The 22722-nt window shown below is 41.6% G+C and overlaps 1 protein-coding gene across 2 annotated transcripts in view; it reads right to left on the bottom strand.

The window, feature by feature from the left end:
• Positions 1 to 22722, bottom strand: part of LAMA3 (laminin subunit alpha 3) — a 244899-nt gene that overhangs the window by 5684 nt on the left and 216493 nt on the right. For both annotated transcript variants that reach the window (XM_081263355.1, XM_081263356.1), the window contains 10 exons: positions 21730 to 21847; positions 21210 to 21350; positions 18370 to 18509; positions 17500 to 17631; positions 16198 to 16351; positions 10617 to 10786; positions 6275 to 6458; positions 3980 to 4120; positions 1030 to 1189; positions 807 to 937 (listed from right to left, as the gene is read on the bottom strand). In XM_081263355.1, coding sequence (XP_081119481.1) covers positions 807 to 937; positions 1030 to 1189; positions 3980 to 4120; positions 6275 to 6458; positions 10617 to 10786; positions 16198 to 16351; positions 17500 to 17631; positions 18370 to 18509; positions 21210 to 21350; positions 21730 to 21847 — 1471 coding nt within the window. The remainder of the gene's footprint in view (positions 1 to 806; positions 938 to 1029; positions 1190 to 3979; positions 4121 to 6274; positions 6459 to 10616; positions 10787 to 16197; positions 16352 to 17499; positions 17632 to 18369; positions 18510 to 21209; positions 21351 to 21729; positions 21848 to 22722) is intronic.

Genomic DNA, 22722 nt, shown 5'->3' with positions numbered 1-22722 from the left:
AAGGCTTCCTGGAAGAATATTTTCAAGAGACTTCTCTGAGAAGGAAGGAGACATGCTTGGTGGTTGAGAAATAAATGCCTTTCTCTAAAGAGCCTCCCAAGCAAGAAGATACCCCAAAGCTTGCAGAAGGGGAATCCAAGGGCGTTAAATCCAACTGGGAGTGATGAGAGGGGAGAGACAGCAAAAACATAAACTGAGGAAGGAATCCATGAAAAACCAAAGGATAGCCAGAGTGGGATCCAGAGACCAGCTTGGTTGTGGGGAGCAGAGGGCTGGAATTGTGTAGAAAATAAAGTTGGATGCAGAACGGATTCCATGGGCAGAGGACCATGGGCACAGGTGTCCCATGGTGTAGACAGCCGGTAGGAGGACATACCCTATTGATTCAGGGCCTACACTTCTGAATAAAAGTAGAAATGTGATGAGGGTGAAGAGAAAAAGGGAAAACGGACATTTATGGGGCACATGGCAACCCCAGGAAATAAGAATTATTGTCCACATTTTATAGATGCTGCAAGTGAGCTGAAGAGCTTAAGCAACTTCCCCAGGGCCCTACAACTAAGTGGTATATCTGGAATTTAGCCCAACTTGTTAGAGTTTTCCCAGTTTTGAAAATAAAGATGAGATAACATGATGACAAATTCCTTGGTAATGGAAATAGTAAGGCAGCCTCAAAGCCAGGTCTTTTAAATATAAGATCTCTTAAATATAAGCTCCACCTTCTCCCGTAACTTCACCTACCATGATCTCCAGAAATGAAATCTGGTTGCCATCTACCCTTCCCATATTATCAAACTGCCACATACCTTTCCTGCCTCCATATAAACACTTAAGTGCTGTCCTGGCTGACTTCCGATGTGTATTAGGATTCCAGTAAGACTTCTGGGGCGGATGCTGAAAACAAGCTTAAATTCTGGCCCCAACAACACAGAATTAGCTTTAAAAAAAAAAACAAATAACAGTTAAAACATCATAATTAAAGAATAAAAATGGTTCTCAAGACTTGAACTCTACTAAACTGTTTCTTACCTAGGATGATGTGACCTCCTCCTTGGGAGAAATAAATGCCTTTCTCTAAAGAGCCTCCCAAGCAAGGAGACACCCCAAAGCTCGCGGAAGGGGAATCCAAGGGTGTTAAATCCAACTGAAAGTTCCTCAGGCATCCCACAAAGCTGTTTTGGGGGAGGCTCTGCAACCAAGCAGAAAAGAAAGAATTCATTATTACAACTCTCAGAAATGCAGGGGTGGCCAACGTGAAGGGCACTTCAGTCTGAAAAAGTCAGGTGGGCCTTCCTGTGCCATTTGGCTTCCTGCCCATAGTATCAAGAAAAACCTGCACACCACATGTGTGGTGTGTGGTCCAAGTTTGAAGGTGTCACCAAACCAAGCAGGGTGTGTAGGAGGGAGAGGCAGTGAAGGCTTCCAACTTGTGCTGGAAGAAGAAGGAGGAGGAGGATCCACCTGACCCTGGTCCATCCAGACTGAGCCACAACAGGGGGAAATTTCCACCCCACCGTTCAACAGAGCTCCTCGACTTTTTGTAGGTATAAAACCACTTCTTTGGGTTTATGAGCCAATGTGCTAGCTTAATGCAGGGCAGCTGATTGAAAAACCAGGCCAGAATGTTCCAAAAATAATAAAGTGCAAAACAGCTCCCTACACCGTTAGGCTCAGTGTCCTTCCGACAAATCACGAATGCTGGAGTTAAAATAAGACGCTGTGTGCATCATCAGTGGGCTGGTGGGGAACTCCTTGCCTGCCTGAAGCTGGCCTGGAACTGGGGCTCCTCACTTGGGCCCACAGATGGGCTTTTTAGGATTTGTAACCTCTGGTACCAGATGTTCTCATTTTTCTGGGGAGAAGGACCATAAGGATTAGGAAAATTCTCAAAATATTCATAAAATTCTAAAAAAAAGTTTAAGAATCATTGAATAAAATCCCTTACCTCCCTTCTACAATAAATGCTTTTAGAACTCTGGAGTCTAGACATAAGAGAGGTGATATTAGAGATGCATGTGGTACCAGTGACAACCGTAAGCTGCTGATTGGTCTCCTCGTGAAGTTTTTAGTTTCTTTTTTCTTTTTTTTTTTTATAAAGTTGTTAGTTTCTTAAGATTTGTTATGTTGTCATGTGACAATGAAAAACCTGTGTCTGAGACCAAGTGCAGACTCCCCAGGATGGGCTCTAACCTGCCACTGAATCCCTAAGGACTGAGTACAGTTCTGGTGTTCAGAAGCACCGCTCTTGGAAAGATACCGAAGAGGACTAAAACAAAGGTTTATACCCTCAGGTTGTAGGAGGGTCACAAAATAAACCTTCACTGTAAAAATATTTTCAATGGGTGCCACATTTGCCCAAATGTTGGGAAGCCAGGTATGATTAAGAGAAGGTGACTTTAAGAGAATCAGGTCAAAAGAATGCCCAAATTTTGGCCTTGAATAACTACTCATTCCTGTGATTTCTCTGAGAGACAAATATATACAAAGGTTAGAAAACAGTAAACATTAGTATTGAGGATCCTCTTTAGCACTGAATATGTTACATATTACAGATTATATTGTATACATATATTGCATTGCAATATACATGTTTTATATTATGATATACATGTAAAAGTCACTGAATGTAATAAATTAAGATAATGCTTTCTTGGTTGTTGGGGTTCTGGCCTGTACCTAAGCCCTGGCCAAAATGCAAGTGGGCAGGCTGTACCCTGTGGAGACACCTTGGCTTTGGCTAGGTCAGCCTGAGCTCTAGCGTCCAAGCTGATAAAGACCTAATAGGATATTAGATATTATGTCCCTTTCCAAGTTCACATTTGAACTTGGCCCCTCCCTGTCTCACCAAAAGCAAACACACCACAAGGTGCCACAGGCTCTTGAGGAAAGGAGTAAAAGTTACATTTAGGTGGAAAATAGTTCCTAGGCCTGAGTTATTGACCATTTTACTTAACTCTGTAGGAGAAAAAGGAACTCTGGAAGAAGAGAAGGATGCACCAGGCCTTCCCAGGTATCACAGGTGCAATTTGCCCTCTGGCCAGGAGGGAGGAGAGAGGCATGGGGAGGGCATGCCCACAGCTGGCCCTGGGCTGAGGCCCCAGAGAGCCTTAGAATCCGAGAAACCCAGAGGAGAGTCTCTCTTCCTTGCAGACACAGGGAGTCCTGACTGTCCTCAGTCAGCATTCCCAAGTTGGGTTTTTGAGATAGTCTGTTATTTCAAACACTGAACAGCATTCGAGTAAATGTTGAGTCAGTTAAATTTTTCTGGAATTTCCCCTTTTCTGTGTGCAAGCAGGCTCTCTACCATGAGCCACACCTCTGCCCTCTTCCTTTGGTAATGCTCTTTTTAGCCCACTGGTGAGGACAAGGGACACATTTCAGCTTTGTGCTAATATATCCTAAACAGCCCTTGATCACTTGGCAAGCTCCTATTTCTCCCAATGAAGAGGGTATAGACCATTATATCCAGTTAGACTTTTCCAATTCTGTTTTATTTTGCATATCTGTTTTTATGGCTACCTACTCTTTATGGCAAAAGATACTGGGTTTCCATTTCTGAGAGAGAGAAAAAGACCCCATTAAAAACATATTAAAATTCAATAACAAATTACGAGAGAGCAAACCATGAAGTAAATCCTTTGCCTAAGTTCAGCAAGGACAGTGAAGGTGGCACAAATTAGCCTGGAATACATTATCTTAATTCAAAATCTCTTTAGGTCCACGACCTTAAACCTATTTTCCTAGAAGCTGAGACTCATGTGTATATAGCCACACCAAAGTTCCATATTCAATTTCTTGGGGTCTGTGTCTCAACCTGCACCTTAAAAAGCAAAGCTTCAGTGTGGGGGGAGTGGGCACCTTCCCTTTGGTTGTGAATATTAGATATAAAAAGTCATTTAAAGTATTTTGAAATTCTTAAATATCTCATGTAATCATAATGGTTCTGATACACAGTGAATTATTTTAAATTTACAGTTACCTTTGGCTTCCCTGATGGAGATGATCCCAGGTAAATCTGTTCTCTGGTGCCAACAGTGAAATTTCCAGGCAAACTCCCCTCTTGGGCCCTCAGCCCATCTACAACCAAGCGCCCCTTTCCACCATCTTGCCCAAATGCCACCTTTGGAGGAAAGAGAATAAACGAATCAAATCTTTACCTCTGACAATTGATGCGGCATTTTATTACTGGTTACAGGAAATTAAAAAAAAAAGTTTTTCTAACTTTCAGCTAGCTTTTAAAAATCAGATGTTTTTTTTCCTGTTTATGATCATCACCATGGTTTTGTGAGAATATATTAGAAGTTGAATACACTGAGCTAAAAAGGTGAGCTAAATAATACTAAAAAATGAGATTTGGAAACTTAAAAGATGAACAACCAAAGGCATAAAAACCAACAAATATCTTTGCAACCAAGAGAAGGAGCAGTTTGATAGAGCTGAGGAGTGGAAGTCACCACCACCCTTAGGCAGGGCTCCAGAGCAAGTGAAAACCACTTCTCTTCTGCTAAGAGGGGCAAGTGTTTTCAACTCTTTGCTACAAGTCATGGATTCTGCATCTCACGGCTCTGAGACTTTCATTAACACCCCTCTACCCTCTGTAGACACACCTGATACAGTGTGTGATTGGACACTGCCCGTAAGGCACTTACAATAGAGCTCCTAGTCTTCTCTGGCCCTAAACAGCTACCTCTCTGGCCATATCCACCTCCTCTCTAGCTTCTCCATCTCAGGAAATGACTTGCTGTTGACCCAACTGCTGGCCCAGATCCTCCCCTCATGCAATCCCCCAACCAGCCCTCTTGCTCTGCCTTCAGAACATATGCAGACCCCACCTCTTTCCACCTCCACCTCAGCCTCTCTAGGCAAAGGCAATCACATCCATCTGGCCCCTACTTCTACTCTTACCCTCCTGTAGTTTCTTCAACTAAACAGAGGTTTTTTAACAAAAACAAAACATAAATCTATTCAAGTAATTATGCTTCTTCACTAGCTTTAGTCTCTTCAAAAACTTCAGAGACCCTTGGAATAAAATCCAAAGTCCTTAATTTGGTTTTCAAGACTTAAATGATGGGGCCTTGCCTCCTTCTCTAACCCTACTGCTTTGTGATTTGCTCACTGAGCTAACTTCCAACTCAAGGCCTTCCTATTTGCTGTTCCCTCTGCTGTTTCCCATAATTCCATATGAAGACCACTCCCTGCTGGAGGCCTTTCCTGTCTACCTGACCTGAGATATAAGATAGCCCCCCACCCTGCCTTGTCATTTCCCAACCTTGCTTTGGTATTTTCTCAAGACACCAGTTTCTGACATGAAGTTGAGGATATTTTTGTTTATATGCTCCAAGAGAGCAGCTGATGAAACATTTGTGGAATCACCATGTGAAAGTCATTCACTTGACTCAAGTCAGGTCACTTGAGTTTTCTGAGTACCAGTTTCCTTATTAGGAAAAAAATAAAAAGTTCCCTTCTGCATTTCTACTGTATCTTTTTGACATCTGGGATGCCTTTGAGCTAAAGCTGGGATTCTAGGGTGTGGATCTTCTCTTTTTAAAAAATTCTTCTTCTTTGGAAGGAAGGTGGGAGATGTAGATCTGCATAATTGTGCTATGGGGAAGGCAGTTCCAGGACCAGAAAGAGGTCTGGCAGCCTGGAAGTTGGCCCTGGAGGACAGCAATGGTCCAGGAAGCAGGGGTGGAAGCAGGCCAGGGGAGTGATGCAGCCCAGGATGGTGTGGCAGGGACTGAAGAGCAGTGGGTCAAGTGCACCCTGGCACATAGGGTGTCACACACACAAGGCACTTGCAGCAGTCTTCAGTCCAAAGAGGCAGATGCTCAGGGCCTCCAACCACACTAGCTCTCCCTATGCCTATGCCTTAGTGCCTGAGAAGAATGTTGGGATTTATGTTTTTGGCTACTTGCATGGTGAATTGTGCAACAACTAGGGGTTCAGTGGAATGTCCCTTATCTAAAATGCTTGTTACAGATTTCAGATTTTTTTTTCAGATTTTGGAATAGGCACATAACATAATGAGATATCTTGGGAATGGGACCCAACTCTAAACACAAAATTCGTTTATGTTCCATATGTACCTTATACCTATACCCTGAAATTTGGTACAATTACTTTTAGTGTGGCTGTGTTTTGATTGTGATCCATCACAAGAGATCAGGTGTGGAATTTTCCATTTTCCAAGTCGGTGTTTTAAAAGTCTAGGATTCTGACACATTCTGGATTTTGGGGCATGCTTGACCTGCAGTAGTGCAGCCCCAGCTCTTACCGTGTGCCACTTCCCGTCATTGTATTTCTCTTTGCTCTTGAGCCTCAGTTTTTTCCCTTCTGCTCCCAATGCAAAGACCAGGCGTCCTTTTGATAGGTAAAGAGCCATGAAGGAGTTCCTGGTGCCCGTGTAAAACACCAGCCCTTTGGCGGACGTTGTCTGCATGTCCACAGCAAACTGAGATCTATGGGAAAAGAGCAACAGGCAATGAAGAAAAACAGAGGTTTTTAATATTTCTCAGCTTCTCTGATCTGGGAAAGTGGGTGGGAAGCAAACACTGAAACTCCCATTTGTGAGTGAGGCGCCATGCATGAGACCCTGGGTTTGATTCCCAGGGCTGCTACAACAACAACAACAACAACAAAAGTGAGATACACACTAACTGACCTGTCTCTCTGGGAACTTTCAGAAGACATTCTAATCCAACTATGAATAGTTTTTTTTTTTTTTTTTGGTACAAGTTCTTTACCACTTTGGGGGAATAATGAGGCACTTCTGTGGCAAATTTAGCTGATGGTATAAATCCTAGCATGTGGCAAGAAAGAACATGCCTGAACTTCAAAGAATATATATATTAAGAAAATTAGGGTAAAATTTACATAATATAAAATGTACAATCTTAACCACTTTAAGCATATTGTTCAGTAGTGTTAAGAATATTCATAATGATATACAGTCAATTTCCAGAATGCTTTTCATCTTCCAAAACTGAAAACGTCCACCCATTCAACAATTGTCCCCTGTTTGCCTCTCTACCTAGCCTTTGGCAAGCACCGTTCTACTTTCCTGTCTCAGTGTATTTGATTGCTCTAGGTCCCCCATTTAAATGCAGTCACACAGTACTTCTCTCTGTGTGACTGGCCTAAGGAACCTAAACTCTTTAAACCCAATGAACATGCATCCTATTTTGTGTATATTCATGGGAAGTGTAGGAGGAGCAGGGGACAGCTTGATGACAAGGATGTGATTCAAACATTAGATAAGCATTTGTTTCTGTAAGATATATTGAACAAAAAGGCACAGAGGTACAGAGTCACTTTCTCTACCCACCCCACATTTTTCTGACCCTTATTGCTCACCTATGATGGAAATGGAATCAGGCAAATACCATGGAGTCAAAGCAGAGTCAAAAGTTAATGCTTATTTGCATGAGGGTTCCTTATTATTGCCTATCTGGCTAAGCAAGTTTTATTTTCTATGAAAACTCACAACTGTCTCTCTATCCAACAATATTTAATGAGTATATAGCATGTATAAGGATTATGATGGGCTCTAGGAATGTAGTCATGGATGTTCCATTCCTTGAGTTGTTTATGGTACATGTGTACACTGAGAGGGGTTCATAAAAGTACAGCATGATAAATGTGATGAAGGCATGGGTATCATCACCTGTTGTTATGGATTAGATGTAGGTGACCCCAAAAAACTCATGTGTGAGATAGTGCAAGAATGTTCAGAGGTGAAATGATTAGATTATGAGAGCTATAACCTCATCAGTGGATTAATCCAGTGGTATGGTGGTAAATGTAGAGAGACAGGGTGTGACTGGAGAAAGTAGGTCACTGAGGGTGTGACTTTGGGGTTTATATTTTCTCCCTAGTGAGTACAGCATTTTCTGCTTCCCACTATCATGTCCTGAGCTGCCTTTGTTGGCCAAGCCCTTCTACCATGATGCTCTGCCTCACCCTAGGCCCAGAGCTATGGTGTCAGCCATCCATCATCTGAACCTCATAAGCCAAAATAAACTTTTCCTTCTCTAAATAGTTCTTGTCAGTTATTTTGGTCACAGTGATGAAAAGCAAACTAAAACACTCATTCACTGTGGTTAATGTCTAGGTACACAGGGCAGAAACGAGGTTGGTTCTGCTCACAGCTGTTTCCCCAGAGCCTAGTAAACAGTAGGCACTTAATAAAAACTAAATTGGGTTAAATAGTAAATGGAAAATCTGGAGGCAGATCTTGAAAGTGGAAGGAAAAAGTACACTATTAATTCTCTTTGCTTTTTAATACTGCAAGGCTGAGATGCACATTTATTCTTCAGATTATCAAGTTTCCTAGAGGGCAACATTCTTCAAAATGAAAAAGCAACCCATATTTGTTAAACTAAACCACCCAGATGGTAACACCGCTCAGTGTTTCTCCTGGTGTCTGTGTGCCAGTGTGGAGGGTTGGGGAATGAGGCTTGGCCAATTTGCCAATTTTAAGGAGGATGCTGGAACTTGCTCCAGAATGTAAAGTACTTTGCATATGTGGGCTTGGTAATCAGACTTGACATTTGTTTCCTAGCACTGTTTTTTTAAAGCAATTTTCTTTCAGAAAAGACTAACTAACACTCCAAAAAGGCAGCAGTAGATCCAAATCCCAATCTATGATATTGTAGCTATGAATCCTCATGGCTGAAGGAAGGGAGGAGAATCTAAACAACATTTTATAATAATGGGACCAGTTTTAAAGAAGAATCAAAACACTGCCTGCCGGGATGAAAATCAGAATGAGAACAGCAGAACGTTATAAATCTTGTGACTCCCTGAAAATATAATCCGACTGTTATAATATTTGAGACTAAAATAACTTAAAAATTCTATTTGCTGAAGATTCTTCACTTTGCCTTTTAAAATGTTACTGTTTCCACTTAGGATGGGTAACTGAGTACTGGATGCAAAGGTACTGGGCTTGAATCAGAAGAAGTAGCTTGTAACTCATCCCACTAAATGTGCTAAGGGAGAAGATGCAGGGGACGGGAGCTGCAGAGGACAGAGCTGGTGGAGAAGCCACAGTGGATGGCTGGGAAAGTATGTGCAGCTACTGTTTCTTTAAGAGAGATGGATGTCACTGAGGTCATCTTGAGAGGGGTTGGGGCATCCCAACTGAGAAGTCACCAGGGGAGAGGTAAACTGAGAGATAAACCCCACTCCCTCTGTTTTAGTCTTCTACTTGCACAGATTTGACAAATGAGGGATCCTTAGACTATTCCTGAAGCAACTGAAGATCTGGAGCCACCTGCACAGGCTCTCCCCGTAAGAACACCGGCATTGCAAGGCCTGTTGGGCCTTCACACCCAGTTGCCTATGAGTCACGCCCATGAATGGGGTTCATGGTTCACTGAAAGGGGTTCCCAGGGCCTGCTTCATTCCAGGCCATTACCGCTTCTTGCTGCAAGGAAAGCAGCATCAACCCCATTTAACTGATGAGAAAACTGAGGTCCAGAGATACACAGCAGTTTGCTAAAACATGTGAGCCAGACATGGAGAGAAAGCTTACACTTAGAAAAGTTAGACTTTATAGTGGCCACAAAGATGTGCTCCCTTCGTGAGAACTGCTGTGGGGCAGCTGCTGTGGGGCTACCTGCAGTGTGCTGGTAGCCCCCAGCTGTCACACCCTAGGATCTGCAGCAGCACGCAGGCTGTTTTCAGCCAAGGACTGAGTGAGGTCATATACTAGAGCAGGCCACTTAGGCATGACACTGAGCCCTTCTCAGGGGTGGTCTGTCCTTGGGGGGCCCATGAGGTCCTTCTACTCAACCCTCCTCCCTGTACCTCTTCCTTCGAAAATGTCTTTAGGACCCTCCAGCTACAGGTTGTCCCCTCACCTGCCTGCATCTGTCCCCTCCTGGTCATCTTTCACAAGCTTTCCCACAATAAAACTCTTGTCCACCTAACCCCATCTTGGCATTTTGACTCAGAGGAATGGAGCTGGCCAGTGTGTGGCCAAGCAGGGATTGCAAGCCACAAGTTCAATCCCAGGTCTTTTTGACCCCTGGGAAATGCTCCCTCTGTAGAATACTCTTGAAGAAATGGTTGACACTCTTTTCTTTATGTCTCCTTCAAATCACCTGAAAATAACAAACCTTGTTTTTCTACTTTGTACTGACATGATTCATATCTCTCCTCCTCCTCCTCCAAAACGATGCAACTTGTTAGCATAGAAAGTCTAGATGCATTCTCTAAAAATGATCTCTCTGGCACCGAGGCTACCTAAAAGAATGATTTTCCTTTCACTACAGAATGCAAGAGAAGAAAGGTGATTTGTCATTGAAATAAATAGCAGCTTTGGAAAAAAATATCAGCCTTATTTTTAGAACACTGTCAATTCTAAACTGGAGCTGAGCTGATTGTTTCAGGCCCTGAGCAGCATACTGTCACGTTTGCAATCCAGCTGTGAGGAAGAGCACATGGAAGGCAATCACGTTCCCTGTCCTGTGCAGGCTAGCACCTCTCTTTACAAAACTGGTAGGGCCACCTTCATTAGTGACAGGTGCACAGTGTCATACTGCTAGACTTCCCTGGGGTAAAATTGCAGTTGGGTTCTGAGTTGGCACTGGAGCAGGAAAATTCAAAAATACCTGGGTTTCAGCAACTCTTGGGGAAGCTTGAATAGCAAGTGACTGGAAGGACTGTCCCCAAACTGGAGGGCTCCTTGATTGGTCTCGGCCTTGAGAGGTAGTGGGCAAGACTTCACATCTTTCCACACCTCCATGCTCCTCAGGGAGGCCACTGGTGTGTCTTGCAACAGCTGCATGGGAGAGGAGCAAAAAATTAGGGCAGCTAGTTATCAGGGAAAAGAGGGAAGAATCTAATCTTGCCAAGTGCCTTGTTCAGTTTTCACTCTATTCTAAGGAATGGATTCAATGGAAAAGTCGAAGAGGCAGCAAATAATCCCATGGGATGGAAGTTCCCACTGAGAAACCTTCTGTGAGCCTCTGAGTGACAGGAGGAGACAGAATGGAGAGTCAGCATGCATTCTCAGCTCCTTAACCCCGCCACAGCCAGATCCACCCCTCAGTGTCCCAGTGAGGCCTCCAAGAAGGAGGAAGAGCTCATTCTTTGGGGAGACAAAGTTTTAGAGAATCTAAACATCCCCCCTTTTTTTTAAAGAGAGAGAGAGAGAGAGAGAGAGAGAGAGAGAGAGAGAGAGAGAGAATTTTTTAATATTTATTTTTTAGTTTTCGGTGGACATAACATCTTTATTTTATTTTTATGTGGTGCTAAGGATCGGACCCAGCACCCCACACATGCCAGAGAAGCGCGCTTCTGCTTGAGCCACATCCCCAGCCCCAAACACCCCCCCCCCTTTTTTTTTAGAGCATGATAATATTTTATTGGATCTCTTTACCCTTATGCATTAGAGAATTTAGATTCACATTTAGTGTGGTTAAAAAAAATAGAGTAGTTATGGCACCTGGAAGTGTGAGACAGGCAGGGCATTTATCTCTTCCTCAGTTTGAAAACTGAAAGTCAAAGAGATGAACTTGTCACTCTAGAAGTCAAGACTAGAACTAGTTTTTGTAGATGTCAGCTTATCATTTGAGAGCTATTTATTTCATCTATATCATTTAATGTTGGATTTTTAAGAGTAACTGAATAACAGGTTAAAGTACGGACATTTCCAGGTACCCAGACGAAATCCACATCTGCTTTTTGGTTCCAGTTAGTAGAAAGGTAGGAAAGCCAAACACCCCCCTTTTTAAAAAACACTCCCCCCCATTTTTTGGCTTTGTCTTTAGGGAGGATGCACATTATTCCCATCCTGTACAGTTCTGGCCTCTTTGCAGAAAGCTGCTGGACCTGGGAACCCCAGGTATCCAAGCCCCTCCCCATCATGGACTATCAGAAGAACCATGGTGTCCCCTGAGACAGCAGCACAAGGCCTCCATGGAGCCATAAGCCTGCCAACCCCTTCTTCACCATTCACTTGGGCTCTTGCAGCAGGACAGGTGAAAGGACTGAGAGAAGACACAGAAGGGCAGGGGGACCACATCCTGGCCTCATTTTCCTCAGAGGTGACCCATGTGTAAGTCTGTCCTGTGTTTTTTCAGCAGTCACAGAATCATCAAGATCAGTTTTGATAAATCCCCTTTGTCCTTCAGGGAACCCAGGCTCAAAATCTTGGTCATCATGAACACCTGCCTCCTTTGCCTCTTTCGTGCACTGTCTTCACATCTTACTCTGCCTCTCTGTGACACATTTTTGTCTCCACTTTTCCTTTTCATTTCTAGTGCCTCTGCCCTTAAAATCAACCCTGACTCTCTTGCCAGGACTATTGCAGTAGCTTGCCAATTTGACCCCTTGTCTTTAGAATTTTCCTACATCAAATCATCCCAAAACCTCCTGCCAGTTTAACAATCTTTACTTTTTAAAGTAGCTTAAAACACTTCTTTCAATGGCTTTGCATTGACTCTTGAAGAACATTCAAGGGACATACTAAGCTTGCCTGATCAGATGCTAGTGTGTGATTCCAGTTATCTCTCTCCAGTTTCCTTTCTCCATTAAATTTCCCACTGTTCACCAAGCTTTTCTAGCCTGGAGAGGCCTGAAAAGCATATTATTGGAGATTTTGACTCTACTATTTACTGACTGTGTATTCTGGGGCAAGATTTTTTTTTAAGCATTTCTGAACTCAATTTCCTGGCCCATGAAGTTGGTGTTTTATTTTGCCCTCAGAGGGCTGTGGTGCAAGCTGAAAGAGACAACATGAAGCCTTGAGAGCATCACAGAGGATGCTTGCAAAGTGTCTGGTACATGTGAGTGCCGCCCACATCCTGCCTCCCAACTTTGGGCTTCAGCTCATGCTGCACAAATATTCATGAATCTAAACACAACTCATGCTCCACATATCTCCAGCTCCTGGGTCACATCCTCCAGAAAGATCCCCCTGATTTCTATAACAGAAAAATTCCTGTTGCGCCACTCCTATAGCATGTCACATCCCTCTCATTTAGGTTCCTCTTATCATACACAGTAATAATAACTAATGCGTATTGCATGCTACAGGGAAGGCACTTTTCTAAGGGTTTTGTGTTTATTTATTTATTTCCTCATTTAATTGTCACGCCAACCTCATGAGATATTATCACTATTTGTCTTCATTTACATTGGGGCAAAGAGACCCACAGAGAGGTTACACAATTCAAGGGCACACACCTAGTCAGTAGAAAGGCCCCATGCAAACTCAGGAAGTCTGACTCCAAGGTCTATGACCTAACTATTAATTTCTGTTGCATTTGCTCTGCTATTGGAAGCAGAACGATCTTCTTCTATGTATCCTGGAGCTTGCCTGGAGCAGAGAGAAAATTAAATAATGTATTCACTGGTATCTCCCATGGCAATAGCCCCAGTTCCACCCAGAGACACTGATGGTTCCCACCTGCCCCCCCCCAATCCACCTGGATGTCCTGAAGACACCTGTCACTCAATATAAACAAACTACCCCTCCTTCTCTCCAAATACTTGTCCTCCTATCTCTGTGGCTCTCTCAGTGGCATCTCCATCTACCCAACAATCCAGATTGGCTGACAAGGAATTCTCCTGTCTTTCCCTGGTCTCTCAAATCCAATTATTGTCTCATTTCAATATATTATATCTTCTAAATAGCTTTGGAATCCATCTCCTTCTTTCCAGTCCTACTATCACTATGCTAATTTTGTATCTCAGTAGCTATCAGCCTTACAATAAAAAAAAATGAATACATGACTTAATTTCTGAGAAGGCAATTCTAAAACTATTCTTCTCACAGCAGTAAAATGACAACCCTTTGGAATTTAAGAAATGCATTTCTTCTTAATAGCAGGAAACACTTCTTCTTATGTATTATCTGTTCTCATGTCCCCGAATTATTGTAGAGCAAGGAAATATTGGTAGATGAGCAGTATGTGGTTGACATCAAGTGAAAAGTATGTTGAACAAGGGCAGATTGCTCTCCAGACAGCATAGGCTCCTGGGTTGGAATTCTATCTCCACATTCTACCTGGGGGAATATGGGCCAACAATTGCTCGCCTGTCTAAAACATAGCATCCTTTTCTGTAAGATGTGCCTATTAATAGTACTTACCACAAAAGGTTAAGGATTTAGTATGAGAGTGTACTTGGAGTGCTACTGTAATGCCTGATAGAGCAGAGGTATTCGGGGTTAACTGTGACCTCAGGCCTGGGGAGGTCACACTGCTGACCTCAGGCAGGGCGAGGAATTCCTTAAATCCTAACCTGTGTTCAATTCATGACCACATTTTCATTCCTCTACACCAAGAATGGCATTTCCTTTCAGTCTTTCTCAGCACTGCACATTAGAATCACCTGAGGAGTTTATAAACTTATGATTTGCTGGCCCAGTCCAAGGGCCTCTGACTTACTTGGGTCAGACGTAGCCTGAACATTGGGGTTTTAAAGTTCCTTGGGTGTTTCTAACATGCAGTTGATAATGCATATTATTGGCTTCAGTGAGGCCTGGGTGCATGTGTATACCTTACCTCAGGAATTGCACTAGGGCAGAGGTAATATCTGAAGGCAAGAGAAGTGGTGTGGACCTTATGTTCTAAAGAAAATCATTGGATTGCTATAGACTCAGCCCAAGTGTCAAAAGAGCATGACATCAGCTACAGAAAAAAAAAAAAAAAAAAAGAAACTCAAGTTCAAGTTCTGTTAGCAGCTATGCAGTTAGTTTTAGGGGCAATCATCTATATTGGACAGGGGAGCTGCTGCCCCTTTAGATGACTATTAGTATTCCTTTCAAGCTTTTTGTTTGTTTGTGATGTTTCCGTTGAAGCCCTCCAGAGAAAACCACAAAGAACTGGTTTAAACCAGCCAAGGCCTCACAGGCCCTCTTCCAGGTAACCTAGAGTAAACATTGTTCATTATAATCTCAATATAATGTTAAAACCTCCACCCAGGTGATGAATGTTCCTATCAGTCATTTTTGAACATGTGACATATGAAGATGCATGACTTCCAACTGAGCATGCTCAGAAGTGCACCTGCCTCTGCATGTGATTAGAGTCTTTCCAGTACAAGCCCTTTGTTTTCTTTGTTGGTGCAGAGGCACTGCTAAAGGGGAGAGAATTGAACAACAGCAGAGGAGGTAGAGAGGGAAGATGGGAGGGGAGGGGAGGGGAGTGGGGATAGTAGGGGATAGGAAAGGTAGCAGAATACAACAGTCACGAATATGCCATTATGTAATAATGTGAGTATGTAACAGATGTGATTCTGCAATCTGTATTTGGGGTAAAAATGGGAGTTCAAAACCCAATTGAGTCTAATGTATGAAAGATGATATATCATGAGCTCTGTAATGTTTTGAACAATCAATAAAAAACAAACAAACAAAAAAAAAAGAATGAACCCCAGTGTGCTCTCTGTACTTGTGACAGGCTGGCTGTCCTTATCAGTTTCACACTGAGAAAAGATCACCCACCTCAGGATAAAAACACTACTTTTTTTTTCTTTTTTTATTGTTGGTCGTTCAAAACATTACATAGTTCTTGATATATCATATTTCACAGTTTGATTCAAGTGGGTTATGAACTCCCATTTTTACCCCGTATACAGATTGCTGAATCACATCATTTACACTTCCATTGATTTACACATTGCCCTTCTAGTGTCTGTTGTATTCTGCTGCCTTTCCTATCCTCTACTATCCCCCCTCCCCTCCCCTCCCCTCCCCTCTACTCTCTCTACCCCCTCTACTGTAAATCTTTTCTTCCACTTGTATTATTCTTCCCTTACCCCTCACTTCCTCTTGTATGTAATTTTGTATAACCCTGAGGATCACCTTCCATTTCCATGCAATTTCCCTTCTCTCTCCCTGATAACAACCCTCAGGTGTAAGTAATCAACCTCTCTGCCCTCTTCTATCTCCTGGCTTTGCACTTATCAAGGGCGAACCGGTGGCCTTCGGTTATATTTCTATTTGTTCTCTGACTGCAAAAAATGACAAATTTTTATCAAGTTACAAAATAAAGGTTAAAAAGAAAACCCGCTTTGTCATTTGGTACAATTCAGCCATCAATGGCTACCAGCGCTGCTTCATGGGGCCACTGCCCAACATGGACCCAGTGACTGCTCATCCCCTGGCCCACCCTCTCCCACCAGGCAGGCTGAGGAACATGCTCTGGGGAGAAGTCAACCTCAAGGTGAGGCTTTGACACTTACCTGGTTGATATTAAAAGTCTTGGCCTTGTTAAACCTCGTGGAACCTTTGAGCAACATTAGAAAAGGTGGTTTGTTTAAACTGCAGCCTCCCAGGGACACGTCTCTCTTGGTAGATTTACTGGCCAAATCCAGGACTTCAGGACTCTCGGATAACCTGGAAGGAGGGCAGAAGTGAAAGCTGCTGTCAAGCTGTCACTCATGGAGGAAGACCCACTGGTCCAGAGAGTGCATCATAAAAATAGCATTCTCGCTGCCTAGGTCAACTTCCATCACCTGCCTGTATGTCACATCTACAGGCCAGCAGAAGGGCTCAAGAAACTTTTATTACTTGGACTTGTGGCAGGGCTAGAATACTAGTTCTTTCTTGGGAATGGGTGTCATAGAGAGAAATGTGAAAATCAAATATGCAGAGAGGGAAAAGATGGGCACCGGCTGATACAAAATGAGGGCAAACATCAGCAAACCTCTGAGTTTATGCAAGGATGCATCTGACTATGTTCGAGTAGGAAAGTGTCACAGCAGATCTGCTTTATTGCATGTTTGCTGCCTGAGACTTATGACTGCCAAAAGACTAACCCCCTTCCTGTCTTCTCCATCACTCCCACTTCCTGTTCAAGGAAGATGTTATATCAAACGGATGAAGATTGAGAACTCTGAGCCTGAAACTGGCCAAGGAGGTTGGTGCCTGATGGGTGGTGGGAGGGGAGGTAGCTCCATCAAGGCAGCCTACAAGTTCCAGTCTAAGATGCATGGCCAACACCAGGAGGACTTCTCTCTGCCTTGGGGAGGATTCTGCCTTTTATCTAAATCCAATCATTTTAAATTACAGGAAACAGTTAAATGCTAGCATGCATAGAAGCACCAAGCTCTATTCTTTCTACTAAAAGTCATGTTCAACGCCGTGGTGGTTTCATTTCCTATTACCACACTGGTCCATGCAATTCCTTGGCTTGAAAACCATGGTGAACTGATTATATCTAATTACCCCATCCTGATTAAAATGAAATAAAACTTCAGGGTGAATATTTTTTCAGGACCATAATCTGAAAGCTAATTTTAGTTAGACCTTTTCCAAGGTTATATGCCAAAGCTGCCCTTCTAAAGGGAGGCTGAAGTCAGGAGCTTTTTTGTTGGTTGGTTTGTTAATGGACGTCTCTTGCCAAAGAGGGTATTTGGGAGTCTGCGGTGTGAGAGGCTGGTACAGCATGTTGATCGATCTGACTTTGCTGACTGGATCAATGAGATACCCTTCACACAGGCAGGCTGTCCTCAGAAGTTACACATGGAGAAAAGATCACCCACCTCTGGATAAAAACATTATTGATACAACCCTCGAAATGACTCCCACCCAGGCGGAGAGATTGCTGAGAAGCTGAAAAGCCTGGTAGCCTTTGGTTTCTTCTCAGAGGCTGGTCATCAATGAGAAGTCGAAGGCTAGAAGAGGAAGAAAGCAAAACAAATATAAGAACAACTAGGGAAAAAAAAAATACCACTCTGCCATCTTGGTCAAGTTGCTGTTTTAACCTAGACTCAATCACTACTACCTAAAAGAACTAGTTAGACTTTTTAAAGAACATTAAATTTTTTTCATATCTATATTTTTCACATTACATTTTTATTAGGCATTGTACAGAAAGAGAAAGTGCACATAACATAAATGTTCAACTCAATAGATTTCTGAGACATGAATACATCAATATAACGGCACCCCCAAAAAGAAACAAAATAGATTTTGTGTTCCTTTTTTTTTTCTCTCCAGCTTCCCTCCTTCTCCAAGAATAATCAGTATCCTGAATTTTGACATGATAAATTAATTTGGCCTATTTTTTTGAACTTCATGTAAATAAAATCACAGAGGATGAACTCTTTGATGTGTGACTTCTTTTGCTCAACATTAGGTTCATTCATGTCATTAGATATAGTTCTAGATCTTTCTTTTTATTGCTGTATAGTATTTCATTTTAAATGCACCACAGTTAATTTATCTATCTGACTATTGATCTATTTTGTGAATGAGGAAATTAATATGGAACAAGGAAGGAGGCCAAGACTTATTAGTCAAATCACATTTGTATTAAGAATAAATATTTTGCAAAAAGGCACCAGAAAATTTAATTAAACTAAATAAAGTAGAACTCTCAGCTCTTTTAGCAGAAATATCATCCCACTCACCCTGCTCGGTCACTTATTACAGATACATAATGCAGTAAGCCATCCATATATGTCTCTGGAGATTTAAAAATTGGGCCGTTGCTGTCCCTGGTGCTCAATTCAATGTGACCATCTTCCAGAGTGACCTGAAGGCTACTTGTCTGAAATCATTATAGAAGAAAGCAATTAATTTGTATTCAAGGAATATGAATGAATAAATACTGAATTTATGACTCAAGCCATGTGCAAAACAGTTAGGATGTTTTGACCCAGATGTTTTGACACTGTCATTTTAATCTAAAGATTACTTTTTGAATATTTTGTCTCCATGTTTATAAATATAAAGATCTTAAGCAAATTAATTCAACTCTGATGAATTCATCAAAATCATTTTGTTTTGGACTTTCTACATTCACTAAGCCAATTGTATTTCTCAATCAGTTATACAAAATAGTTACATCATTTCTACCTTTTTCTATTTTTACTTTTATTTGCTAAAGTTATTTCCATCAATTCTTTCCTGAATGTTTTTTATAGCAAAGAGTTGATTTGTCAATTTTTAAAATAGCAAATATGCTAATTATTGATCATTAAGTTCAACAATATTTCTTTCTCAGGCTTGATCCATTCTACTCTGATTCCTTGGAGGTATGAAATACAATGAGCCATTTTAATAGTAACATTGAAACTTCTGTAAGCAATGGTAAGTGACACAGGAATTTCCAACAATGATTTTTCCTCCATAAACATTATAACAATGTTTTCTTTGCTTTGATTATTATGATTTTTTTCTACTATCTGGTCATTATTTCTAGGAAGCAAAAATTCTCATGACAAATTCTGCAGTTGAAAATTTTTGGCAAGATGATTTCTGTCTTTTGGTCAGTTATTAAATAAAAAAATGTGCAATTTCAGCAGCTGTCATTCCAATTTTATTCATATTATATTCTACCAAGTTTAAAGTTTCATGGTACTCAGCAAGATGTGATTCTTCAGTGAGCTTTCAGTCTGTTTTTCCCCGCTTGGGGCAGGGGGACCAGGGATTGAACCCAGAATGCTTAACCACTGAACCACATCCCCAGCTCTTTTCATTTTTTTTTTTTTTTTTGAGACAGAGTCTCATGAAGTTGCTTAGGGCCTTGCAAAGTTGCTGAGGCTGGCTTTGAACTTGTCATCCTCTTTCCTCAGTCTCCCAAACTGCTGGGATTACAGGCATGTTCTACTGCACCCTGCTGTGCTGCCTTTTATTTTCAGTTGGCAGTACTCATTTTGAATTGGTTCAAAAAATGCTACTTTCTATGTATTTCTTAGTTAACCCATTACAGAATTGAAGGCAATGTCCCTAAGGTATTTCTAAGATTCCTCTATTATCCAGGATTAATGTAATCATTCACTAACTCTATTCTTCCACCTGCTATTGACCATTTTCTGTATTGTGTACTGAGTAATCCTACACATGGCAGAGGAAGCAAGTATTAGTTGTCAAAAGAGCTAGGCCAAGACCTCCTGCTTTGATGGAAGACACCCCACTGTCAAATGTTGGCACATGCTTTTTTTTTTGATATTTTTATTTTGCTTACTTTATTTTTATGTGGTGCTGAGGATTGAACCCAGGGCCTTGCACGTGCTAGGTCAGTGCTCTACTGCTGAGCCACAATCCCAGCGCCTGACATATGCTTTTTTAGGACTAGTTTTAAAATTTTATATATATATATATATATATATATATATATATATATATATATATATATATATAGAGAGAGAGAGAGAGAGAGAGAGAGAGAGAGAGCATGCAAATTACCAAGAGAGGAGTGGTATTCCTAATACTAGGTAGCCTCAGAGTCAGTCCACTACCTCCCACCTTCTCAACAGATGCTAGATATATATTATACTGGACAATCCTAAAGAAACAAATCAAGAATGACAGTATTCTATTTAAAAATTCCACTCATTCTGCAAGTGAATTTTGTGGAGTCTGTGAGTGTTGACTCGCTGACTCCTACACCCACATGGCCACCCCAGCAAAATCCTCTTGAGCTGCAGAGGGCACCTCCTAGCTGAAGAGAATTTCTAAGGCTCTGTTGTACATGGGGAGGGAGCAAAGGACCCTCTTTTCCTCCATCTCTGGATATAAATAGGGTTCAACCAGTTGCTGCAAAGAAAGGTCCCTAAAGAGCTAGCCTTTGTGTAATAAAAAAGTAATGAGATAAATCTGGATTTTTTTAAAACTTAGATTTAAAATTTAGCCACATGGTTTAAATCACAAAATATACCTGTAAAGAATGAAAATGAGGGGGTAATGGAAAAAAGATGTACTGGGGATTAAAATGGAGAATACTATGCTATATGCATTTATGAATATGTCAAAGCCAACCCCATTATTCTGTATAGCTTTATAATGCACTACTAAAGAAAAGTTTTAAGATAATAAAAGTGAATTCATGGATACCCACAAATTCAGTTCTGCAAATTATTGGGTATGTCCTAAGCCTGATTTCTTTCAGGACCTACCCCACGATTGAACTATACAATAGCATTTGCCATGATGAGAGATAAAATGCCTCATAATTCTACCTTCAAAACATCTCTGTAGCTGGGCACAGTGGCACATACCTGTTATCCCAGAGGCTGAGACAGGAGATCATGAGTTCAAAGTCAGCCTCAACAACAGTGAGGCACTAAGCAACTCGGTGAGATCCTGTCTCTAAATAAAATACAAAATCGGACTGGGGATGTGGCTCAGTGGTCAAGTGCTCCTGAGTTCAATTTCTGGTACCAAAACAAAACAAAACTCTGTTGTTTTTGACACCAAACTTTGAGTCAGGTTTAAACCTTGTTCAATATTAGGGACTATTTCTTACCCGGGTCTGATGATTTAACAATACACCACTGGGTTGAAAGGTCTGAAATCCAAAGGAGGCCTGGAAGTGGTCCGGCAAGGGGAAGTCCAAATTGGTAAAACTCATTTGCCCTCCTCTGGAGAATGAGGCAGATCGCACAAGCTAAAATACAAATGTGGAATAAATTATTGGTGCTATCAACATTTCATGGCTGAAATACAGTACCTTGCTCTCTATCACTTTACTGGAACTGATGAAGGTGATTTATGTAACTCAGAAAGAAACTTGAGTTTTCTCTTCTGCCTAATAAGTTACCAATCATCTGTAAGGATTTGCACCTATCGCTGATATTCTTACTTTGCTACAAATTTAATATGCAAGTTGGAAGAGGCTCTGTATCTTGCGAATACATGGGCAGTGTAGGGGGACCAGTTTGCCGGTATTGGTGAAAGTATAGGACAGAAAATAGTCCAAAGTTCAGGAGATGGGTCAGCTGGGATACACTCCGAACTCTGTTGCAAGGTTCTGAACCTCCACTTACCTTCCAGTCCTCGGAGCACTTTTTGGTGACTCCCACAGTATCATTCAACCGAACGACACCACTAGTTTTCTTCAGATTTTTCATGCAGCCTCGGAAAGCAGGTGTAGAAATGTTAAACCTGATGGAGGATACAGAATAGGATCATGTCAGGCTCACCTGAGAGTCAAAACTGAAACACTTGCTGTCCAGCATTTCTCATCCATAAACAAGTTCCATACATTTTATAGCTCTCTGTGCTCACAGGATTCCTATCATGCTCTCCCAGGATTCCTATAATGTTGCTTATTTTATGATGCTGGAATAATCTACCTCCTTCATTCATTGAGTGAGTCTTCATTCTTCACTTTAAAAATCCAATAATGTTGACAGAAGAATGTCCACTGTCCCCAAAATGGACAGAGACAAAATATACCCAATATCTAGAAATCTCCACCCTCCACTCCCCAGAGTCTTGGCATTGCATGGTAGATGGAAAGTATATTAATAAGCTAATATATACTTATTATGTTAACTTATATAAATGTGTTAAGAAACTTGTAAATAACATATAAGAACCCACAAATGCTCTAGAAAAACTTTTGTTCTTTTTTTTCCTGTCCACTCTTAAGTGAGCCACTATGAACTTGGAAGAAGTAAGGGGTTACTTTTTGGTTCGATTCAATTATGGAAAATGTGATGTGGTTTAACCATTGCTAGGCTGAACCAATGGTGTCACCTGGGTTCCAGGCTGTATCCACCCCTTAACTATCCTTACCATGTGTGACAGTAGGCCAGGGGTCACTCTGAGAATTAAGGTAGCTAGTGTAGGGGAAAAGCTTCAGACAGTGGTGGCACATGGCTATGAACTCTCAGGTGTTCCAAAGGCAAAATAGTGCTCTCTAGAGATGAGGGCTATCCCTGCTGTTTGAGCAGGCAATTTGACTTCTCTGTGCCTCTGTTTCCATATCTGTATAATAGGATCATGTTAATGCTTCATAGAGTTGTCCTGAGTTT

The sequence above is a fragment of the Spermophilus citellus genome, assembly GCF_964194105.1.
Source record: "Spermophilus citellus genome assembly, chromosome: 12".
NCBI lineage: Eukaryota > Metazoa > Chordata > Mammalia > Rodentia > Sciuridae > Spermophilus > Spermophilus citellus.
This window is presented reverse-complemented; position numbering and strand designations above follow the sequence as displayed.